General features: G+C 51.9%; 1 protein-coding gene across 7 annotated transcripts in view; it reads left to right on the plus strand.

The window, feature by feature from the left end:
• Window positions 1-24,617, plus strand: part of ATP13A3 (ATPase 13A3) — a 486,442-nt gene that overhangs the window by 211,251 nt on the left and 250,574 nt on the right. For 4 of the 7 annotated variants that reach the window (XM_086944284.1, XM_086944281.1, XM_086944282.1 and 1 more), the window contains one exon: window positions 5,007-5,135. In XM_086944284.1, the coding sequence (XP_086800410.1) occupies window positions 5,007-5,135 (129 nt within the window). The remainder of the gene's footprint in view (window positions 1-5,006; window positions 5,136-24,617) is intronic. The other 3 variants (XM_086944283.1, XM_086944279.1, XM_086944280.1) reach the window with 1 other exon arrangement.

Consider the following 24,617-nt stretch of genomic DNA (forward strand, 5'->3'; position numbering starts at 1 on the left):
TGGTCTCCGGCGGAGTCCCGGCTCCATATCAATCTGTTGGAGCTGCGGGCGATTCGTCTGGCACTGAAGGCATTCCTCCCCTTTGTCAACGGGAGTGTAGTGCAGGTGTTCACCGACAACACCACCGCCATGTGGTACTGCAACAAACAGGGCGGAGTGGGGTCGTGGACCCTTTGCCAGGAGGCTCTGCGCCTCTGGCAATGGCTGGAACGTCAGGGCGTGACTCTGACGGTTCAACACCTGGCAGGTTCTCTGAACGCCAGGGCGGACGAACTCAGCCGTCGGTGCTCGATGGATCACGAATGGCGTCTGAACTCGGACGTGGCGCAAGGCATCTTTCGGCAATGGGGAGAGCCTTGGTTAGATCTATTCGCCACAGAAGAGAACGCGCAATGTCATCAGTTCTGCGCGTTGGAGTTTCCAAGACGGCACTCGCACGGCGACGCCTTTCGGCGCGAGTGGAGTTGCGGTCTGTTATACGCCTTTCCGCCTATACCACTTCTGCCCAGAGTGCTGAAGAAGATCAGGCGCGACCGGGCCCAAGTTATCCTTGTGGCTCCGGACTGGGCTCGAAGGTACTGGTATCCCGAGCTACTCAGCATGTCAGTCGGTCCCCCGATCCGCCTGCCTCTTCAGGAGGACCTTCTGTCGCAGCAGCAGGGGACGGTCCTCCACCCGAACCTGTCCAGTCTCCACCTCCATGCTTGGAGATTGAGCGGCGGCAGTTGAGGCCATTTGACTTGCCTCCTGAAGTCTGTGATGTTATTCTGGCAGCCAGGCGTCCCTCCACTAAGTCGGTATACGCCTGTCGGTGGAACAGATTTGTGGCATGGTGCACAGCAAAGGCTGTGGATCCTCTCTCTGCCCCTCTTTCGGAGGTTCTTCTGTTTCTTCTTTCTCTTGCCCAGCAGGGCTCTGCTCTGGGCACTATCAAGGGCTACCTTTCTGCCCTCTCAGCCTTTTTGAGGCTTCCTGATCAGCCTTCTTTGTTCAAATCCCCGATTGTAACTCGGTTCTTAAAAGGCATCACTCACATGTTTCCACCTGTTCCGTTTGTGATGCCTCAGTGGGATTTGAACCTGGTTCTGACCTTCCTGATGTGTGCTCCCTTTGAGCCCCTTCATTCTTGTCCTCTCCGTCTCCTGACTTTAAAGACGGCTTTCCTGGTTGCCATCACCTCTGCCAGGAGAGTGAGTGAGCTCCAGGCTCTTTCTGTCCAACCTCCTTTCCTGTCCATTCATCCTGACAAGGTGGTTCTGAGGACTAGACCTTCTTTCCTGCCCAAGGTTGTTTCGGCCTTTCACATCGGGCAGTCCATCACCCTCCCTTCCTTCTTCCCGCCTCCGCATCCTTCAAAGGATGAAGAGCGGCTCCACCGTCTGGACCCAAAACGTGCGCTTTCATTCTACATGGATCGCACACGCCAGTTCCGGGTGGATGACCAACTGTTTGTTGGCTACGTGGGTGCGAAGAAGGGACGGGCGGTTTGTAAGCGAACCATCTCTCGATGGGTCGTCCTCTGCATCAAAGCGTGCTACTCTTTGGCTCGGAAGGAGCCTCCTGTTGGGCTGAGGGCCCATTCCACTCGGGCCACGGCGGCTACTACTGCCCTGGGCCGGGGAGTCCCCTTGCAGGACATTTGCCAAGCGGCTACGTGGGCCTCGCTGCACACCTTTGCGAGGCACTACTGCCTGGACAGTCAAGTCCGGAGGGATGGCTTCTTTGGCCGTTCTGTCCTCCAGGACTTTCTGGTGTAGTTTTGTATTGGTTCGCAGACCCACCACCGGGGTTGGTATTGCTGGGGTATGTATTCTAAGGTAAGGAATCTAACACTAACGTGTTTCTTTCAGATGAACAAGTTACTTACCTTCGGTAACGATGTATCTGTAAGAAACATTAGTTAGTGTTAGATTCCTTACCGAACCCACCCATCCTCCCCGTTCTGCGAACTGATACCTAGGGTTAAGGTCATCCCTTTTCAGGGCCCTAGTTTGTACATGGCACCAGTGTTGGTTCTCTCATGGCTCTGCGTCTCCTGGCGCGGAAAAGCTGTGTGCAAAGAACTGACGTCAGCGCGCGGAGGCGGCGTCTATGTACTCCAGCGACGTCATCACGGCGCACGACGCCGACGACGGATGCGGAGCCGCAGGGGACGCCTGCAGACGACGCCTACCGACGCGCAGGGGTACTGCTACGCAAAAGTTTCCGGATCCAGACTGACGCCTGGGGATATTCTAAGGTAAGGAATCTAACACTAACTAATGTTTCTTACAGATATATCGTTACCGAAGGTAAGTAACTTGTTCTTTGATGCCAAGAAGGGGAAGGCTGTGTAGAAAAGGATCATCTCCCGATGGAACGTGCCCTGCATTAAAATCTGGTCTGCACTGGTCTGAGGGTTTGTATGCTCATTCCACCAGAGTTAAGGTTGCGACCACTGCGTTATCATGCAGAGTTCCTGTCCTGAACATCCTCCAGGCAGCAACTTGGCACTGCCTGCACAAGTTTACAAAGCACTACTGCCTGGACATGCAGGTCCGTCTGGATGGGCACTGTGCCCGTTTGGTCCTGCAGGACTTTCTAATGTGAATTTGTTCCACAGACCCACCTCCTGGAAGGTATTACTTCGGTATCCAAGGTAAGGAATCTGTGGCTAGAAGTCTCTATCCGATGAACAAGTTACTTACATTCGGTAATGCCTTATCTTGTAGAGACTCCTATCTAGCTGCAAATTCCTTATCGACCCATCCATCCTTCCTGCTCTGCAAATGGATCTATAGGAAAAGGGGTTTTTCTCCTTTCAGGTCACTAATCTTCCACACTAATGGTCAGTGATATTCGAGTCTCCGCACTCCTGTTGTGGAAAGTTGCAAAACAAAACTTACGCCAGCGTGCTTGTTTGGCACCTATATAGGCACTACGCATTTCCCTTCCAGTGCGGACAACACCATGCAGAGCTGAGCTACACCACCAGGCGACGTGCAGGGATAGTACTTGCGACAAATTTCCCTATCAAGTCTAATGCCTGTGGATATTTTTGAAATAAGGAATCTGCGGCTAGATAGTCTCTACCAGTAAAGGTATTACCGAAGGTTAGTAACTGGTTTGTTAGATACCCTTTTCTACCCTCAACTAGGCTCTATCCAAGGAATGTTGGGCAAGGGAAATGTAACCTACTGCACGAAACTTGGAAATATGATTTGAAATACGTGAATATCCCTTTGTTTGCTTGTTTGCTTATTAGTTTTTATTCTCCCTTTTTTTTCTAATATTGAATGTATGTTTTAAATTTGTTTGGATCAGATCGCTCTAATTCTAATCAATAAAAAAATATATTTTTTAAGTAACAGGTTTTTAGGCGAACAAGGCTATGTTTTCAACAGTTAAATTACTTAAAATGATGCTGAAATTGTATATATCCTGAGTAACTTTAGTAATTAAATGTGCAATTGATGTAAATGTAATGTAAATTCATACTTGTATAGCGCACTACTCACCCGCAAGGGTCTCAAGGCGCTTGTACGAATACCGCTTGGAACCCATCCTGGCTTTCCCTGTGAGGCGTCCACACCTGGGCACCCCCAAGGTGGAGGCCAGGCATCCTTAGCGTTGTGGGGGCCGTTTTGGAGATTAAGCAAGCTATTGCCCAGAGTTGCTGAGTGGGACTCCATGATTGGAATAGGCACAGAGGCGAGAATTATCAGGTCCGTGGAATTTTGAGCCCAAGAAGCACTGAGGCGGGGAATTGAACCCTGGTCCCGGGCTAGACCTCTGCATCAGGGTCTGCCGCTCTAACCATTGAGCCACACTTCTCCATATGATGGGTTTATGCACTTGGAACTTTAATAGCCCTTGGTACTTTCTGTAGTTGGCACTTTGTTCTTGATCTTTTCTGTGTATGCTACACTTCATTAGGGAAAATTGATTTCCAATAATTGATAACGTGTATTATGTAAGGAGAAACTGAATTAAGGAATATTGGATACATAATTGATGTAAACAATGCAACTAATCGGACAATGTATCTTAAATTAATGATGATTTTTGTGAATTCAATTCTTCGAATTTTAATTCGAGTGAAGAACAAAATGGAACCACTATGCCCGCCTAGTGTCAGTTAACCTATCTATCTAATGTAATAATTTATCCATCTAGAAATGGCCAGATAGTTCTCACTGGCCCATGTTTGTATTATACAGCATCTGCATTTTTACTAATGCTGAAGTGCATGCTATATTATCAAAGGTGAGACCTATTAGCATTTTCCAGTGCTTGTTATGATGGGTGACACAATTGGCCCAATTGTTACAATTTGCAGTTTTTTTTCAGATAAGTGATTTTCTGTCTTTTATCTTACTTGTGCTGAATTATGGCCTCCCACTTATTCTATGAGCTACTGAAATAACAGAAGTACACCTTGTGTTTCTCAGATTTCACAAGTTGCCCTCATTGGTTATGGTGCTTGATCCTTCCCAGACATGCACACTCCTAGTCTTATTGTTGTTTCACCTGTTCAATAATTGACAAATCGGATTTGATGAAAATTTAACTTTTTTCCTTCGCTGAGGGTTAATTTCTAGTAAATTCATAGTTGCGGCCAACAGTAAGTGATAGGGTGTACTGACTACTAAATGCACATAGAATGGCTGTCTTTTTGTAACATTCCAAGTATTCATAAAGTATAAGTCTGTTAGCCGTGTGATAATTATCTGTAGACATGAGGTGAAGTTACTGTAGAGTAGTGGTCTCCAACTTTTTCTGTACTGAGAGCTACTTATGTTCAATGAAACGCATTGAATGACCTCATGTTTATCAATTGTAAAATTAATGTAATCCCAAAATTGCTTTAAGATAGCATGTTTGTTCCTCTTATTTTTTTGTACAAAATGTTTGTGCTAAACCTGACTTTATTGAAATTGACAGAGCTCTTTCATAAGAACAAATAGAGCTGCTGTTAAATGTGAACAATAACACTTCACTGCTAAACCATTTGTGTTGCTGTGCAGATTCTTGTTGAAGCGACAGAGGAAGAAACTGCTCTTCACAATCGGATAATGCCTACTGTTGTACAGCCTCCAAAGCAACCTCCTTCTGAACCCAAAACCTCTACAGATCAAGAGATGGTAAATATTTGGGCAAATATTTTGAGCCACTTTTTTTCTGCACCTGGGAAGACTGGGACAACCTATTCCTCCTGAAGCGCTGGATACAATTATACAGATAAACACTAGTACTTGTAGGGGCCTGTTGTATTTCAAATTGGTGTCGTTTTTGTAGTCTACTACAGGAACCAATACTAATATGTGTAAATCTAAGAGGATAAAGTATGTCATGCATACCTCTGTGGATAGTATGATATGTAATTTTATAGTATCTAATATACTAAATGTAGAAGGAGGTCACATAGCTGTTTATTTGTGCTGTTTCCCAAGGGATTTTGGTGCAAAATACTTATGTTGATTTACATGATGCTCATAGCTGTATTGTAAAAGACCATGCTAACACATTTTAGACAGTTCGCATTCTTACACCATTTAATGTGCAGTGACTAGAACTACTTTTTGAAGTGTTAGTCACATAATTGAATATTGAAATTGCAGATGATCTTTGGAGGTTTCTTAGTGGGATCTTCATCAAAGTTAAAGACAAACAGAAAAACTCAAAATTAGTTGATATTGCTTAGTTTTCTTCATGTGTGATTGCACAAAATATTCGCAGATTATTGTTCTCAGTTTGTACCCCAGACAGATTCATAAGCCAGAAATTCAGATTTTATCCAATTGCCATACATTGGAGACGACAGCAGTGAGGCAGGCAACACTGGTTGGGATGTTTATCTGGACTTTGGAACTCTAGAGGGCTACAAAAGTCTCCTGACATGAAGTTGATCTGGAGTGTCTATTGGGACTTTCTGTCCGTTAATGCTTTTTGTATATGGTTGCTTGGGACATGGAGTTTCCTGTACCTGTTGAGGGAAAATAATCTCTAGAGTGCCATTCCTTTGCTGTGTTCTTAATGCTTGGAAGAGCTGCTCTTTATTGAGGTGCTCATGGAACTCATTATGGTTGCAAGGAATGAGCCTGGCTCCACTCCGGCTGTGAACCGCCAGCTTGCTGCGATCTTTGCCCAGACCCGAGTGACCACCCCCCAAGGTCCTGTTGCTCATTAAATGAGCGAGAGAGAGCCTTGTGGTGTAGACTGCCTCATGTGCAAGCATTTACCCAAACTAATTTCCTCTTCCACCTGACAAAGTTGGAACAGATTGCAACCAAGGAACATAAATGAGTCTCCTCAAGTAACGTGGCTCTTTCAGTGCCTTGTGCCTAATAACCCATTACTCCCATGCCCTTTGTGTCAAGGCCCAGATAGTGTTTCTGCTTTGAAGAAATGTGTGTCCTCTTTGCTGAAGTGGTATGTGATAGCCAAGGGGCTTGGTGTGGTGGGTTAGTCTATAGGCTCTTCTTGGTCACTTGCCAGTAGGCCTGGATGTGCTCTGTCTTCTGTGGGAATGTCCAGGCTGCCTCATGGATATGCCATTTAATGACTGTTGCTTATGTGGAGTGAAAGCAGAGTGAACCTTGGGAGGGTCTCACAGCTTATTCTCTGGTCCTCACATCCCCTGTCCTCCAGTTTCCCCAACTGTACAGGAAATTCAGGGGCTACTCGGAGTGGACGCTGTGAGAAGTTAGCCTGGCATATGATGCCCACTAGTTCTAGTGGTCACCTTGAACCAGTCTAATCGACCATTATTGATGGTGGTTGTAAAGTCCACCTTATAGAAAGCTATCCTAGTGGTAGCATGAACCAGCAGTCTTCAGGCTAAGACTTCAGTAGGTGAGTTAAGCAAGTTGTTTTACCATATATAATCCCTTGAATACCAATTGAAAGGACACCACACAAGGTATATATCAAATATGTATGTTGTTGGACAGGCCACATGACGGGCCGCTCTCCCCCGGCCCAACCAGGCCTGAGCCCAGTCCCGCAAGTACCACACACCACCATTGCACGTCCTCCGTCCCCTCAGGGACCCCTGCCCTCGAGCCTGCCGACCTCGTGGGTCCGATCCACTGCCGGCCCACGCGCCCAGCCTGGGGCGCCATCTTGGACACTCCACCACGAGGCCGCCTGGCCCCCGATCGACCTCAACCCTGGGCCTGGCCCGGCCTCAGACATTCCGGCACCACCCTCCACCCAGGAGGTGAGCGGACTACTTGGCACGTCAATGGGAGAAAGAGGTGCCGATGGCTCTCCCCCACCAAGTGCCGCTCGCCCATCGCCTCCCCGGGCGCTGGCTCCACCCCCCTGCTGGGTGTCTGGACTCCCCCATCCCGGACCTCCCGACCTCCAAGTGCGAGGGTCCGGACATCAAAGCCCGCCAGCCCTATAACTGGGGCAGCTCCAGAGCAGGAAGGCAGTTGTATCTTGGAGTCGAGAGACGTAAAGAGGAACTCATCCTGGACGGACTACTGGCGCTGCCATAGCTCTGTCCTGTGCACCATCGTCCTGCCTGTTGGCGCTGCCACAGCCGTCGTAACCTTCATCCTTCATCGTCGTCGGGATCTGCTGGCGTGGCCGCGGACCGTTGTAACCGTCATCTTCCACCGGGACCTGCAGGCTCCGCCGCGGACCGTCGTCCTTCCTTCATCCATCTCGGGACCTGCTTGGCTCCTCCACGGCCCGATCATCTAGAACGCCGAGCTCAAGGATTGAGAGCTATTTTGTACTCATTGGTAACTAAGACTGTCCCGCTACCCCTTTCCTAAACCAGAGACTAGAACCGAGGGGACCCCTGAGTCCGGACCTCCTTGTATTCATCATCGTAACCTAAGAATTGCATATAAAATCTCGTTAACCTTCAACCTTGTGTGGTGTCCGTCTGTGGGGGGGAAGTTACTTATCTGTACAGTCGTTGGAGACGGCTCTCCCTGGAGACCTCTCCCCGTAACCTCGGCCGACCCTCCCGGTCCGTCTAACATTGGTGGCCAGCGGCGCGATCCGAATCACCGCATAAACGTACAGAGAGTAGCTCACCCCACGACGAAGTCACAATGACCACGAAAGAGAGCGGATCAACCGAGAAATTCCAAATGGAGAAATTGGAGGAGTACAACCATCGTGAACTTAAACAATTCTGCATCGAACTGGGTATCGCTACCACCGGACTGAGTACAAAGGACGATTTTAAGCATGCCCTAGAATCTTGGGCAGAAACCGGGGCTGCCGGAACCCCTGATCAAAGCACCGTAGAGAAAACGACCACGGCCCCCGGAAGGGCAAAGAACGGGTCTCTCGCAAGGCGAGATCCAGGAAAGAGAAAGGACCCGACTACACGAACTAGAAATGGCCCGACTTAAAATGGACGTTGAACTTAAGTTGGCCGAACAAAAAATCAACTTAGAGCACCTGCGTCTCCGAGAAGAAAGAGAGGAGAAACAGAGACAAAGGGAGCTCGAGGAAAAAAAACTAGCGTACGAACACGAACGAAACCTAGCCGAGATCAACCTACGCAAGCAGAATAAAGAAGCAGGGGTGCCCGAGCGACCCCCCACCCCAGGGACCACAGACAAAAAGGTACACATCCCCAAGGATGTTGTCCGAGAATACTTCAGAGAGGACGACATCCAGCAATGGTTTAAAGCCTATGAAATCGCTATGACTGCACACCGGATCGATAGAAGCGACTGGGGAGCCGGTCTCTGGGGAAGATTCCTCAATGAGGGCCGCGACACCCTACTACAGCTCCCGGACCACCAGATGACCTCCTACGACCATATGAAAGCGGCCCTCCTCACCCGCTATGGTCTCACACCCGAGATGTACCGTCAGAGGTTCCGAGACTGCACCCGCATCCCGGGTACAACTTGGGTGGACTATGTAACATACTTTAGCCGAGCCTTCGAGGGCTGGATCCGAGGAAGCAACGTCACGACCTACGAGCAACTATTTAACCTGATGGTATGGGAGCATCTGTCGAACAATTGCTTCATTGAACTCCGCCAACACCTCCTCGACAGCAAGTTAACGGATCCCCGGCAGCTCGCAGCCGAAGCTGACCGGTGGGAGATCACCAGAGTGGGCCGGAATGGGTCCTACGAACAGAACCGGAACAACAATGGTCAGCACCGACCCAGAGGAGGAGGAGGGGGCCAAGGGCGAGGAAGAGACAACGCCCCGGTCGCCCCCGCTACCAACACCACCCCCCCGGCCACCCGGGGCAGCACCCCAGCGCGACCGGGGTACAGAGCCAATGTCACGTGTCACCGATGTCAACGAGTCGGCCACTATGCGAACGACCCAAACTGCCCGCAGTACCAGAGCCCGAGACCCCGCCAAGTGGCCGCTGCAGCCCTAGGGGAAGAACAGATCTCCGAGGAACAGGAAGAGTACGAACAAGAGCATCAAGAGTGGGAGCCAGCCGCCATGACTCTAGCCTGCTTAGGGGGGAAAGACATGGTCCCGCGGGTCCCCCTACCCGCTAACACCCAGAAGTACAGCCAATGGGTGAGCATCAATGGACACCAGGCCGAAGCCCTTCGTGACACCGGGGCCAGTGTAACAGCCGTCCGCTGTCACCTGGTGGCCCCAGAACAGTATTTACCGAACATTCTCTGCCCTGTACGATCAGCCGATAACTCGGAGAGCCTGTGTCGGATGGCCTGCGTCCCCTTCGAATGGGGGGGGGTCTCCGGCATGTTGGAAGTGACGGTCCGAGACGATGCCCCCGTAGACTGCCTCCTGGGCAATGACCTGGAAAGCTCTCCGTGGGCCGCCGTGGAGCGAAAGGAGCACCTGGGGATGTTGGGCGTCCCAGACTGGGCGTGCGTCACCACCCGTTCCATGGCCGCCCGTGCCAACCACCAGCCAGAAGAACCCGAATGGCCGGCGCCACCGCCTCCGGTCGCCCCGGCCGAAAACACCGACCGTAACCTTCCCGCCGAACCAGCTCAACCTACCGACCTCGCTAACCTCGACCAGTGGCCTCAAGAAGGGGGGCCCACGCAAGAACAATTTCGCAAAGAACAGAAGACCTGTCCCTCCCTCGAGGGACTCCGCCAGCAAGCGCTCGCCCAAAGCGCAGGGGATACCCCCGGAACTCATTGGGTCTACTGGGACAATGATCTGCTGTACAGCGAGCAAAGAATCGCCGAGCTGGGGAGCAACCGAGTACTAGTGGTACCCCTCTGTTTCAGAGACTTCCTGTTAAACCTGGCCCACGATGTCCCCCTGGCAGGACATCTGGGACAAGATAAAACCTACAGTCGCCTAGTGACCCACTTCTTCTGGCCCAAAATGAGAAACGATGTGCACCAGCATTGCCGATCTTGCCCCACGTGCCAAGCCAGTGGGAAGAGCGGCCGCAAACTAAAGGCTCCCCTGCAACCTTTTCCCGTGGTCACTACCCCGTTTGAGAGAGTCGGAATAGACATTGTGGGGCCCTTGGACCCACGCACAAAACAAGGCCATCGATTCATCCTGGTGCTAGTGGACCACGCCACCCGCTACCCTGAGGCTGTTCCTCTGCGAACTGTGACAGCCCCGGTGGTCGGCCGGGCCCTGATGGGGATCTTCTCCCGTGTGGGCTTCCCCCGAGAAGTCGTCAGCGACAGAGGCACGAACTTTATTTCCAAATACATGAAGTCCCTCTGGCAACAGTGCGGGGTCACCTACAGATTCACAACCCCCTATCACCCTCAAGGGAACGGACTCGTTGAGCGGTTCAACCGCACGCTAAAGGGAATGATCGGGGGGTTGGAAGAGCCCCTCCGTCGCCAGTGGGATGTGCTGCTGCCGTGCCTCCTCTTCGCATATCGAGAAGTCCCCCAGAAATCCCTGGGCTTCAGCCCCTTTGAACTGCTATATGGACACCCAGTGCGAGGGCCGCTCAGTCTCGTCAAAGAAGGCTGGGAGATGCCTCCGCTAAAGAACCCTCCAGATGTCTTCCGGTACCTCCTCACCCTCCGCAACCAGACCCGGCGGTTCAGAGAACTAGCGAAGGCCAACCTAGAGGCCAGTCAAGAGGACATGAAAAAATGGTATGACCAGAATGCCTCATCCATCGAATTCGAACCTGGCCAACAGGTATGGGTGATGTCCCCCACTGAGCCATGCGCCCTGCAAGACAAATGGACGGGGCCCTTCAAAGTAATAGAGCGCAAGGGTCCTGCCACTTATCTCATCGACATGGAATCCTCCCGGAACCCTCTCCGGGTCCTCCACGCTAACAGACTAAAGCCCCACTTTGTGCGAACAGAGCTCAGCCTCCTGATGGCCACAGACACTGGGGTTGAAGAAGACTCCGAGCCTCTCCCTGACCTCCTGCGGACTCAAGAGCAAGACGGCTCCGTGGATGGGGTCCGGCTCTCAGAGGCCCTCACCAGAGAACAACGCCAGGAGTGTCAAGCCCTCCTATCACAGTTCGCCAGCCTGTTCTCCCTCACCCCGGGTGTCACTTCCTGGTGTGTGCACGATGTGGATACCGGGGACAGCCCCCCTATCCGCCACCGGGCCTACCGCGTGCCAGACCGGGTACGGGCCTGCATCCAGGAAGAAATAGCCAAGATGCTCACGATCGGGGTCATCGAGCCCTCAGACAGTCCCTGGGCCAGTCCTGTCGTACTGGTCCCCAAAGCAGCTGCCCCCGGCACCACACCCGAACTCCGGTTCTGCGTCGACTACCGGGGCTTGAATGCGGTCACCAGAACAGACGCGCACCCCATCCCCCGGGCAGATGAACTAGTCGACCGAATGGGAGCTGCCCGCTACCTCAGCATCTTCGACCTGACAGCAGGCTATTGGCAGATCGGCCTCACACCCCGGGCGCAAGAACGTTCTGCCTTCTCCACCCCCGATGGCCATTACCATTTCACGGTCATGCCCTTCGGCATGAAGAATGCCCCAGCAACATTCCAACGGCTCGTCAATCAGGTCCTAGCGGGGCTCGAAGGATTCAGCGCCGCCTACCTAGACGACATCGCTGTATACAGCCACCATTGGACCGAGCACCTCCACCACCTCCGAGCAGTGCTGCAAGCCCTTCAGCGAGCTGGCCTCACGATCAAGGCCAGCAAGTGTCAAATTGGGCAAGGGTCTGTAACCTACCTCGGACACCAGGTGGGAAGCGGCCTAGTGGCCCCGCTACAGCTGAAAATTGCCGCCATCCAGGCCTGGCAGCCCCCCATCACCCAAACCGAGGTATGAGCCTTCCTGGGCCTCACGGGCTACTACCGAAGGTTCGTAAAAGACTATGGTACCATAGTGGGGCCCCTCACAGAACTCACGTCAAAGAACCAACCCAAGAAAGTCACCTGGACCCCAGAGTGTCAAACTGCATTTGAACAATTAAAGGCCGCCATGTGTTCCGCCCCTGTGCTCCAGGCCCCAGACTACAGCCGGGAGTTCGTCGTCCAGACGGACGCCTCCGACCAGGGCATTGGGGCAGTCCTGTCTCAAGTGAACACCGAAGGCCTTGATCAACCGGTGGCCTTCATCAGCCGGAGACTCCTACCACGGGAGCAACGCTGGAGCACCATAGAGAGGGAAGCCTTCGCTGTGGTATGGGCCCTCAAGAAGCTCCGGCCCTACCTTTTCGGCACCCACTTTCGGGTGCAGACCGACCACCGACCCCTGCAATGGCTGATGCATATGCGGGGGGAGAACCCAAAGTTGCTACGCTGGTCCATCTCCTTGCAAGGTATGGACTTCACAGTCGAACACCGGCCTGGGCCAGATCACGCCAACGCGGATGGCCTGTCCCGGTTTTTCCGCCTCGACGAGGAGAGTCCCCAAGAGGATGGGTAACTCTCCCCGCCTTCAGCTGGGGGGGACGCATGTTGGACAGGCCACATGACGGGCCGCTCTCCCCCGGCCCAACCAGGCCTGAGCCCAGTCCCGCAAGTACCACACACCACCATTGCACGTCCTCCGTCCCCTCAGGGACCCCTGCCCTCGAGCCTGCCGACCTCGTGGGTCCGATCCACTGCCGGCCCACGCGCCCAGCCTGGGGCGCCATCTTGGACACTCCACCACGAGGCCGCCTGGCCCCCGATCGACCTCAACCCTGGGCCTGGCCCGGCCTCAGACATTCCGGCACCACCCTCCACCCAGGAGGTGAGCGGACTACTTGGCACGTCAATGGGAGAAAGAGGTGCCGATGGCTCTCCCCCACCAAGTGCCGCTCGCCCATCGCCTCCCCGGGCGCTGGCTCCACCCCCCTGCTGGGTGTCTGGACTCCCCCATCCCGGACCTCCCGACCTCCAAGTGCGAGGGTCCGGACATCAAAGCCCGCCAGCCCTATAACTGGGGCAGCTCCAGAGCAGGAAGGCAGTTGTATCTTGGAGTCGAGAGACGTAAAGAGGAACTCATCCTGGACGGACTACTGGCGCTGCCATAGCTCTGTCCTGTGCACCATCGTCCTGCCTGTTGGTGCTGCCACAGCCGTCGTAACCTTCATCCTTCATCGTCGTCGGGATCTGCTGGCGTGGCCGCGGACCGTTGTAACCGTCATCTTCCACCGGGACCTGCAGGCTCCGCCGCGGACCGTCGTCCTTCCTTCATCCATCTCGGGACCTGCTTGGCTCCTCCACGGCCCGATCATCTAGAACGCCGAGCTCAAGGATTGAGAGCTATTTTGTACTCATTGGTAACTAAGACTGTCCCGCTACCCCTTTCCTAAACCAGAGACTAGAACCGAGGGGACCCCTGAGTCCGGACCTCCTTGTATTCATCATCGTAACCTAAGAATTGCATATAAAATCTCGTTAACCTTCAACCTTGTGTGGTGTCCGTCTGTGGGGGGGAAGTTACTTATCTGTACAGTCGTTGGAGACGGCTCTCCCTGGAGACCTCTCCCCGTAACCTCGGCCGACCCTCCCGGTCCGTCTAACATATGTATTTAATTTAAACACAACCCCTCTGCACTCTTTATGAGGTCAGAGGTAAAAATACAATACAAGTCACACAGTTAATACACAATAAGTTGCCCAGTATACGTTATGCCCTAGGGGCCTCACTAACCATATACTAAAAGTGGTATAAGTAGCACGTGAGAGTTCGAAAGCAGGCCTAGGGCCTGTAGAATGGCTGGGGCTACACTAAGCAACCAAAGGTTAAGAAGTAGGAGACCCACGGGAGTCGAGTGCAGTGTCAAAACACAGGTGCAGGCTCCCATTGACTTTCTATTGAGTTTGTAAAAGTTACAAGTTTTTTTTATAACACACTTTATTATTGACTGCAAGGCTGACATGATAAATCACAGAATTATGAAAGAATTAAACAGTCATTTTCATTATTCCCGGTCCCTGGTCTATCGGGTACCTAAATCATATCATCAGTGCAGTTTCATCTCAGTATACCCCTTATCAAAGGTAATCAGTATATCATAGACATACTCCAGCTGAGCAATTCAGGAGCATGTTCAGTACAATTCAACTATCGGTGTAATAACGTGCATTATTTTTCAGTGAACAAAAAAACTATAAACCCTTCCCCCCCAACTTACTCTAACCCACCCTCCACCCATTCCTGGTCAGCCCATTCCCAGCCTTCTACTGCCCGGGGATAACCTCTGGCTTAACACAAACTATAGGGTACATGTGATAGAAAGAGATCGTCAGTGTAAGCAGAAAGGGTCATGAACTCCAAGGTATCTGGGGCCGAATGTATCTTACTGGGACCCAGCCATCTGTGTTGGGATTAGGTTGAGTTCCTCGAATTCAATCAACTTGGATTCCATTCTAGTGCTATATACTTGTTTTCGTAGACCTCTCTCCTCCTCTCTCCGGAGGTCCGCCCCTTCCGCCCGACCCCACTGCACTAAGTCCGCCTGCCACACAGTCACCGCAGGGGATCTGGGAGACTTCCACTTCATCGTAATGACCCAAATAGCCAAGAAGAGTGCTAGGTCTAAGAATTTTAACTTGACTTTTTGCATTCCAGATCGGCGCTGTAGTCCCACAAGGCAGGATAAGGCCTCGGTAGGAATCGGCAGTTGTCAGAGTGCCGAGAGTGTGGCAGACCTCGTCCCAGTATCCTCTTAATCGAGGGCAGGACCATATCATATGGATAAAGTCCGCTTTGTCCCCTCCGCAGCGGGGGTAACAATGAGGGGAGTCCGGGAACATAAGATGTATTCTCTTGGGGGTGAAATATGCTCTATGGAGTACCTTTGTTTGAATAAATTTATGTCTGACATTAAGTGACACTCTTTTGGGGTGTTCCAATATGGTTCTCCACTCTCTGTCCGTGATTTCAGTGTGTACGTCTTTAGACCAGCGTGCCCTAAGGGTCCGGAGCGGAAGCGCTGCATGTGCCCTTATCCCCATATATAACCAACGGACCAGATAGCTGCCCGGTTCCATGTAATATAACAGGTGTACTAGTTCGTGTTGTGTGGGTTTAGTTCGTTGTGGCGCCCAGGTGGTCCTAATATAGTGTGCCACGTGGCATGTAGCAAGTATAGACGTGGTGGAGCACCCATGATCTGTACAAAAGTTTTGTGGTCTAGTAGGGCGTCATCCCCAAAAAGGAACTCACGCCCTCTACTCCACTATCCGTCAATGCTTGAATTCTATTTCGTGTGAGTCTGCCCTGCGGCGTGGGGATGCCCAGTAAGGGAATGTTTGCCGCATAGTGTGTTATCGCTGACTTGTATGAAAGAGCTTTCCTCCAGCAAATTAAAGCAGTTTTTAGCAAGGGGGGCAATCCAGGGGAATCCGGGCCTTGGGCAACAATAAAGAGTGGAGTTCTCCCCGATTAAGTCTTTCCTGCGTGAAGCCGATCTCGTGCAGATTCCTAACCGCAGTCCAATAGGAGAGCCATTGTAGCTGGCTAGCGTAATAATACCCTCGAATGTCTGGGGCCCCCAGCCCACAAAGTTACAAGTTAAGGACACTTCCGGATGGACTAGGATGGAACCCTTTTAGAACTTAGACACTAGGATGGCCAATACCCTCGAGACTACCAGAGTACTTGTGTTACCTCACCCACGGATGCCGGGTGCATAGGTGTCTTTTGATGTTGTTTCGTCGTCGTTTTCTTTGGAGAGCTGCAAAGAAGTGCTGCAGGCGACCAGAGGAAAAGTGTCCGGGTGGATCCAAGGTTGGATCGGTGATGTGAAGAACCTGAAAGCAGAGGGGACACAGTCTGGGTCACTAGCCAGTGACCAGGAAGGAACCAGGAAGGAACTAGGCGATGTCGCGTGCTTGAAGGTGAAGAAGGTGAGTTTGTCTCTTCAGCCAGGAGGCATCGACGATGACCAGGAGCTGGATTCGAGCTGTCCCACGATGGATCTAGATGACTGCAGCGTCGGTATCCGGATTGGACCCAACAAGCCTTGGCAACTGCATCCTACGCAGGATGTCGAGATTGGCTCTGTTGCAGACCAGCAAAGTCTGTGGCGCTTCTCCTTTGCAGGGAAGCTGGGGCAGCCTGGAGCAACCAGGATCGCAAGTTAGATTCAAGATGCGTCTTCAGGGGGCTCACTAGCCAACGGGCAAGGAACCGGGAATACCCATCGAGCACAAATGTGAAGACGGGGCCCACGGGACACTCTCGGAGTGTGGGGGCCTGGGCTTCGGGTCAAATGATGCTCGGGGCTGTGGCTTCTCATACCCCAATGCACAACTTACTGAGGCTCCAGAAAATAATAATAATAATAATCTACATTTGTAAAGCGCACAATCACCCGTAAGGGTCTCTAGGCGCTGGGGGCCGTCGGGAAGATTAAGCAAGCTATTGCCCAGAGTCACATGGTGCTGGGTTAATCTGCCGCCGGTGCCGGGGATCGAACCATGATCCCCAGATTCAGGAGTCAGTCGCCCTGGCCGCAGCGCAAGGAGTGCATGTAGCAAAATGCAGGATGTCCAAGATGTCCGGTCCCACGTATTGTGTCCGCCACAGGTCTCAGTTTGCTGTGGATGTGCGTCGGGGTCAGAGAAGTCTGAAAGTCCAGTTCTTGAGTCGCAGAGTCTTCGGGTTCCGGCTGGAGCCTTGAAACTGCAGACCGGCAAAGTTGCTGTTGGTGCCTGTTTGAGCAGGGTGGTCACTCCTTGACCACAAGGGAGATGTTTTCCCTCTTCTAGTCAGAATAGAATGTCGAAGGTCCAAGAGTTCTGTATCAAAGTTTCGTTCCAGGATAATCTAAAGTCCTGGGGACACAGCTCCTATACTTATACTAAGGATGGGGGCTGGATTACCTGCCGAGGTCCCTCCTATAGGTGGACCTGAGAAGGGGGTGGTTACACCCCTTTCTCTTTGTCCAGTTTTTCACCAGAGCTGGGGCTGGAGTGCCCCAGCAACTGGTTTGAACCGGGCTATGCATGGAGCACCTTGTGTGCCTCAGGCAGTGTCTAGATGCATTCACTGAATGCAGCCCTCCCTGCCCCAATACACAAAACCCCTGTCTGGGGACAGAAAACCTATTGTCCAGGCCGCCCTGGCTGGAGTTTCCCCCAGCAACAGGAGGTCAGATTCGTGTCTGTGGCAGCATCATCCATTTTGTGATGCTGAGGCTCTGTTTAACTTTAACCGGGTAAAGCAGTAACATACATGTCTTTTCCCTCTGGAAGGGTGGAATGCTACCCCCGCCGCCAGAATTGGCGGGGGGAGTAGTATTCCAAAGTGTTTGACACCTTACACGACATGTTTTGATAAAGCCAAACCAGTTAGCCTTAGCCGCGAGGATTATAATGCACTTAAGAGTATATGGCCTGGGGCCCTGAATAGCAGGGTCCCAGGCCAAATAAGTCGAAAACCAGCAAAACACCAGGAAAAAAGTTGGGGTAACCATATAGTCAGATTCCACCTTCCTACAACTACTAAACCCGGAAGTAGAACCTATTCATTCCGTCTAGCAGCACACAAGTTATGTCTTGGCTACAGGGGTATTATGGTTGCCCGGACCACCTAGGACAGAAGCAGCTATCTACCACTTACTCATACTTCTTTCTCCAGAATTCTTTAGTTCGTCCTCAAACAATCAGGCGCGTCTTGTGGAAAAACAAGTGTCGTCCTGTTTGACAAATCAACAGCAGTCCATCCCCAGTGACACACAACTATAGCTAACATGTTGACAGACCATCACCTGTGGTACACAACCCTACTTGAAAGCCTCTTCCACTTCAGACATCCAATGACTCAAACACTGACTGCACATTAACTAGCTCTGGATGTCCAGTGCCCATCTGAAGCGCAACACAACCAAGGCAGAATTCCCATTATTTGCCAAAAGGCAGCAAACAAGAAACCATACAAAACTGGTTTAAAGACATTTATTTATTTAGAAACCTGACACTTGCGGATATTGGAGCGCTTTACAATTGTTAAGAAACTAGAGACAAATAGAGTCTGCCATATCATAGTGGATAATATAGGATATGGCAATACCTCCAGTAATGGAGGGTACAGCACAATATCAGGATTGTATGATCAAAAACAAACAATGACCAGGAGAGCAAGAGTCAAGAATGTAGTTGACGTGTCATGAAAGCTATGAAGAGAGGAGATATTGGGATCTAGAGCAGAAATGTATTCATAAGTAGTACTTTAACTTCTTTCTTGAAAAATGTTGTTGAGGGTTTCAGTCTGGTTTCAGGGGGCAAGGCGTTCCTGATTCTCATGGGGAGACCAGAGTAAGCTCTGTTGTAGGTTTTCTTTTTTAAGAATCTATGTTTTTAGCAGTAAGGAGCTAGGGTGTTCCAGCTTCTGAGCGCGGTATCTCTGGGTATTGTAGCGTAGGGCTTAAAGGGCCATGCAGACAATTTTGAGTTGGATTCTTGCTTTGTAAGGTAGCCAGCTGAGGGATTACAAATTGGGGGTGATGTGGTTGTTTCGTTTAGATCCAGTGATGAGCCTTGTATCAGAGATAAGAGAGGCCCTTAGAGGAGCTGTTTTGGATCTGAGCAAACCGCAGAGGGTTGCACTTCCATAGTACAACTTGGGAATCCCTAAGGCTTGCAATGTACACTTGAAATCGTTGGGGGGCGGGGGAAGGGGTTTAATTTTCTTAAGATGTTCATTTGGAGTTTCACTCCTTTGGTGACAAAACTGATGTGTTTCTGCATGTTAAGGTTATTGTTGAGTTATTACCAGTAATTTAGCTAAATCTCAAACTTGTGGCAGGCAGTTGAGGGCGATTTAGTTGTTTCAATCATTCCTCAATGATAGTTGACTGGTTGGGTTGAGTGATTATGCGGAACTCTGATTTTAGAGTATTGTGGTGGTTTCATGCCAGCCATTTTTTTGTTTTCTGTAGAGTTAAGTTGAGGGATCTGATCTCTTCCGGGGAGGAGACTTTCCGTTGTAATTGGATGTCATCGGCATACATGTGGTAGTGGATGTTGACTGAACTCCCGTTAGAGGTTCCATGAACAGGTTGAAGAGAGTGGATGAGAGGGAGGAATCCTGTGGTCCCCTAGTGTGACCAGAGTAGTCTGAGATAGGGAATTATTAAACTTGAATCTTTGAGTTCTGTTTTGGATAAACAAGTTGTACCAGTTTAGGGCAGACCCAGATAACCTCATTCTATGTTCCAATAGGTCTAGGAGGTTTTCATCCTTAACTGTGTCCAATGCCAAAGATAGGTCATGGAGGATTAGTAGGCAAGATGCGGTCTGGTCCAATGTTTTCAGCACATCGACCACTGTGTGTCCAAGCTGATTGAGTGCTGTGCTCTGGACAGAAGCCAGATTGGAGTTGATCTAAGAGGTGGAATTGTTCAATGTGGATACAGAGCTGTACATGTATACATTTTGTTAAGAGCTTCTCCAGAGCAGAATATTGAAGATAGGGCGGAAGTTGTTTATATCAGTGTGATCTGCCGTTGGTTTTTTAAGGATGGAGAATCCTGCCCGAACTTTAGCCAGTCAGGGATAGTACTTTGAATTAGGGAGGCATTACCAATCTTTGTCCAAAGTGGGAGTACAATGGTTTAATCTCATTGTAGAAATTGAGGGGTAGGGGGTTGTTGAAGTGGTTTGGGGGTTTCAGCGCTACAAAAATTTTGAGAATGGCACTTCCATCAAGGATTTTAAAGGAATTCCATGAGGCTTTGTTTTTGGAAGATGTGCCCCGGAAGAAGTTAGGGAGCAACAGTCAGGGAAGAAGTGAAGCTGGAGTAGGGTAGAAGAGGACAATGCTCCAAACCCAGCTGCAAATCATATCTCATGTTTTCAGTCTTCTCAAGAACGAAGGAGGTAAATTCCTGGCTGTTTGACACAGACTAGAATTGGCTGGGAAAGGGTTCGGTAGGCCATTTGACTGTAGTTTAATGAGTTCAAATTGGAGTCTTTGGTGGACAGTCTTTTTAGCTGTAGTGGTGCGATTTAGTCTAGGTTACTCTCCATGGAGTTAGTATAGTGGGTTATGAAATCATGATCATGTTGACATGTTTCCAGGAGGAGGCAAGATGTTATTACTGAGAGATGTCAGTTTGTTGAGGTTGATATTTTGCATGCTACTTTTCCAGAGTTTAGGTTTTGTTAGTTGAGGAATGTTTGTTCTCACTGATTCAGTGATTAGGAATGTGATGTAGTGGTGATCAGACTAATCACAGGGGAGGATATATTCAAGTTCAATGGAGGTGGCCTTCGCAGTGATAAGACCTAAGGCTGCTGCCTTGTTGTGTGTGGGGCTGGTACAGATTTGGGTCCAATTGAGGTTGGCAAGAAAGATTTTAAAGCTGTTAACTGCAGGGTCATTCAGATCATTCCAGTGTAGGTTGAAGTCTGAGGAAGATTTGGTTGCAGTGTTATTCCGTGATAGTTGCGATGATATCCGTAATTTGTTATATGAAAGAAAGGTTGTCTCCCAGAGGGTGTTAAATAGTGTGTATTTTGTATAGAAGCCTGTTATTGCATGCGATATTGAGGCATAAGTATTTGCATCTGGATTAAACAGTGGGTTGTGAGTATTTCACTGATTGGCTGTTAACTGTGTATGCAAGCAATGCCTCCACCTGGTCTTCTGGGTCTAGTAGTGCCATTGTTAGGGGGGACCAGGATGCCAAGGACATGAACTGTTATGGTTTCGAACCCCGGTTTCATTGAAATCCCTTGGCTTCACCCTGGAGACCAACTTTACCTTCCACTAACATATTGCCAAAAAAACAAAGACTGCTTGATACCAGCTCTCTCAATGAAATCATCTTTTCCAGAAAGTGACTTCTAAATTGCTGTTCAAACTCTCGTTATCTTGATGATGGTAACACACTTCTCCATGTCCTACCAGACTCTAAACTGGCACCCGTTAAATGCATCCTACATGCCACAGCATGTCTTATCCAGGGTCTGAAGTAATATGATCACATCATCACCATCCGTATGGAACTTTATTGGCGATTCTTGCTGGCCCACTCCATCTTTAAAACCAGTTGCATCATTTACAAAGCCATCACACACTAAAGCCCTGCTTATTCTGCAGACAAGCTCACCATCTCGCATGGGTCTCGGCACAACCAGGACACTATCAGACTGCAGACTAAGAACTGAAAAAAATGCAAAAAAAATGAAGCAAGTCATTTACATCTAGGCACCAAGGATCTGTACATACATCCTTGTATAATTTACAACAGCCTCACATTTCTCCAATTTGGAAATAGTTGAAGACTTACCTCTTTAAAGAACACTGCTTCACAATGTATTAACCACCCACAACCTTTCGACCTTTCCTAGCACTGATTGTCTTTATGGCTTGTGTTTTACCCTGCACAGCGGTACGCCGCAATCTGAAAGAAACATGTTAGTGTTGGATTCCTTACCTTAGAATATCCCCTGGCGTCAGTCTGGATCCGGAAACTTTTGCGTAGCAGTACCCCTGCGCGTCGGTAGGCGTCGTCTGCAGGCGTCCCCTGCGGCTCCGCGTCCGTCGTTGGCGTCGTGCGCCGTGATGACGTCGCTGGAGTATATAGACGCCGCCTCCGCGCGCTGACGTCAGTTCTTCTTTTTTCCGCGCCAGTGGACGCAGATCTGAAGAGCAGTACTCCGGTCTTTGACCGAGTTTTTTCGAATTGTTATCACTTTGTGCCTGTTAGGATGCCTGGGTTCAAGCACTGTGATGACTGTGAGCGCACGATGTCGGTCACAGACCATCACCGCCTCTGTCTCCGGTGTCTGGGCCCCGACCACGACGTGGACTCCTGCATCGACTGCCGGGCCCTTACCAACAAGGCTAGACGGGAGCGGTCCCGCAAGCTACTGGAGCTCCGGGTGTCGGCCCCACGTCGGGACCGGGAGCGGTCCCGGTCCGGCCGGAGGTCGAGAGAGCGTTCGAGGGAGCGGTCGAGGAGCCGCGCCGAGCGTTCCGGAAGTCGACACCCCTAGTCATCCTCGTCAGGTAAGAAGCACAAGAAGTCGGGGCGTCGTCATCGCACCCCCGACTCCCCCCGACGCTCGCGCGATGCGGCCGGGGGTTCGGGTGACCCCAACCCCGCGGCTCCGCGAGAGTCGCCGGCGCGGCCTGCCCCATACCCTCCGGTCCCTGGGCACGGTGCGACGCCTGAGGAGATAGAGGCGTTCCTCATGGCCATGAGGGCCCTATCTCCTCCGGCGGGTTCCACGGCGCCTACGGGCCCAGTGAACCCGTCCGGGGGCCCTAGCGGTTCAGCTGACCCTACCTCGACGCCGTCGGATGCTCCGACTCCGGCGCCGCCGGCGGCGCCGATCCCGGCGCCGCTAGGGCCTTCGGGGTCGACGCCGGATGGACGTCCATCCAACCCGGCGCCGATCCCATCGGGGTTGCCCCCGGCGCCGCCTCCGCGCGACGCCGGTTCCTCGGTGCCGGCTTCGGGCGGCACTGGGGCTCCGGCTCCGGCGCCGGCTCCGGGCGGCGCCGTCCCCTTGCCGTCCCCTTGCCTTCACCGACGCCGGACGCGGGGCCGGACGGGCGTCGCTCGACGCCGGTCCCGGCGCCGATGGGGCCCATGAACTTGAGGAGCCGGTCTACATCGTTGACTCCGAATACGGAGAAGATGAAGAGTTCGGTGAAGGTTGGGAGGGGTCCGAGGACCCTCTGTCACGCGAGTGCCAGTATGACCCGGACTGGACAGGTGACTTGGGGGATGCCAGTGGTTTGGACGACTCTCCTAACCCTGGTTTGATCTCTCCTCCAACCGTGGCTTCGGTGGAGGGAGCTGCATATTCAGTGGTGCTGATGAGGGCTGCCAAGGCCTTACACCTTGAGCTCCCCGTCGCGGCCGTGAGGCCTAACATCCTCACTGAGGTCTTCAAACCGCAGTCATGCCCACAGGAGCCACTGCTGCCGTTTAATGAAGCCTTGTCAGACGTTCTGTTGGGCACGTGGTCCAGGCCCGCTTCAGGTGCGCCTGTTGATCGGAACGTGGCCAGGCGCCACCGTCCTTGTCCGGATGACCCCAAGTTCCTGTCTACCCACCCCACTCCTGAGAGTCTGGTGATCCAGGCCTCGACCTCCCAGTCCGCATTCCCGTCGGCCCCGCCCGACCGGGAATCCAAGAGGTATGACCAGTTTGGCAAGAAGGTCTTCTCGTCCATTAGTTTGGGCCTGCGGTCTTGCAACACCGCTTGCCTCTTGGGCCGCTACACCCACTCTGTGTGGGATACGGTCGCGGAACTGCTGCCAGAATGCCCCATGGAGGTGCGGGCTAAACTCGGTCAGGCTGTGGCTGAGGGCCGAGATGCAGCGAAATATTCGATACGGTGTGGTCTTGATACGACCGACTCGCTGGGCAGAGCTATGTCAACGACAGTGGCGATTCGTCGCCACGCCTGGCTGAGATCCGCCAACTTTTCGGCTGATGTCCAGAATACACTGATGGACATGCCGTTTGATGGCTGTCACCTGTTCGGTGACAAGGCGGACCACGCACTGGAACGCTTCAAGGACTCCAGGGTCACGGCCAAGTCCTTGGGTCTCTCGACCCAGCGTCAGCAAACGGGTTTGTTTCGTCCCTTTCGTGGCCAAGGAAGGGGCGCCCCCACACGTGCTGCCAGCCACGCACCGCAACAATCCTTTCAACGCGGCGGCGGTCGGGGACAACGGCGGGGTCAGACCACACCTCCCCCCGCAGCATCTGCCTCAAAATCCTCCTAGTCCGTGCTTTCGGCCCCATGTGACGCCAGTGGGTGGCAGGGTTCGCCATCACCACGCTCACTGGCGCACGATCACTTCGGACAGGTGGGTGCTGCAAATTGTCCGAAGGGGCTACTCCCTCCCCTTCGAGACCTCTCCTCCAGCCATGCCACCGCAGAACCACCGTGTGTCGGGGGACCACTTGACACTTCTGCAGGAGGAAGTTACGGCCCACTTGGCCAAGGGGGCCATCGAGCGCGTTCCTGGGCCAGAAGTAGGGCGTGGTTGTTATTCCCACTACTTTCTGGTGCCCAAGAAGGACAAGGGGGGCCTACGTCCTATCTTGGATCTAAGGAACGTCAACGGCTTCCTCCGGAAGGAGAAGTTCAAGATGTTGACGTTAGCTCAGGTCTTGGCTGCTCTAGACCCGCAAGACTGGATGGTAGCGTTGGACTTGCAGGACGCCTATTTTCACATCCCCGTCCTGCCGGCCCACCGGCGTTACCTGCGGTTCACGGTAGGCCTGGAGCACTTTCAGTTTATCGTGCTTCCCTTCGGCCTTACCAGCGCCCCAC

Source organism: Lissotriton vulgaris, chromosome 11 (genome assembly GCF_964263255.1).
Source record: "Lissotriton vulgaris chromosome 11, aLisVul1.2, whole genome shotgun sequence".
NCBI classification, from domain to species: domain Eukaryota; kingdom Metazoa; phylum Chordata; class Amphibia; order Caudata; family Salamandridae; genus Lissotriton; species Lissotriton vulgaris.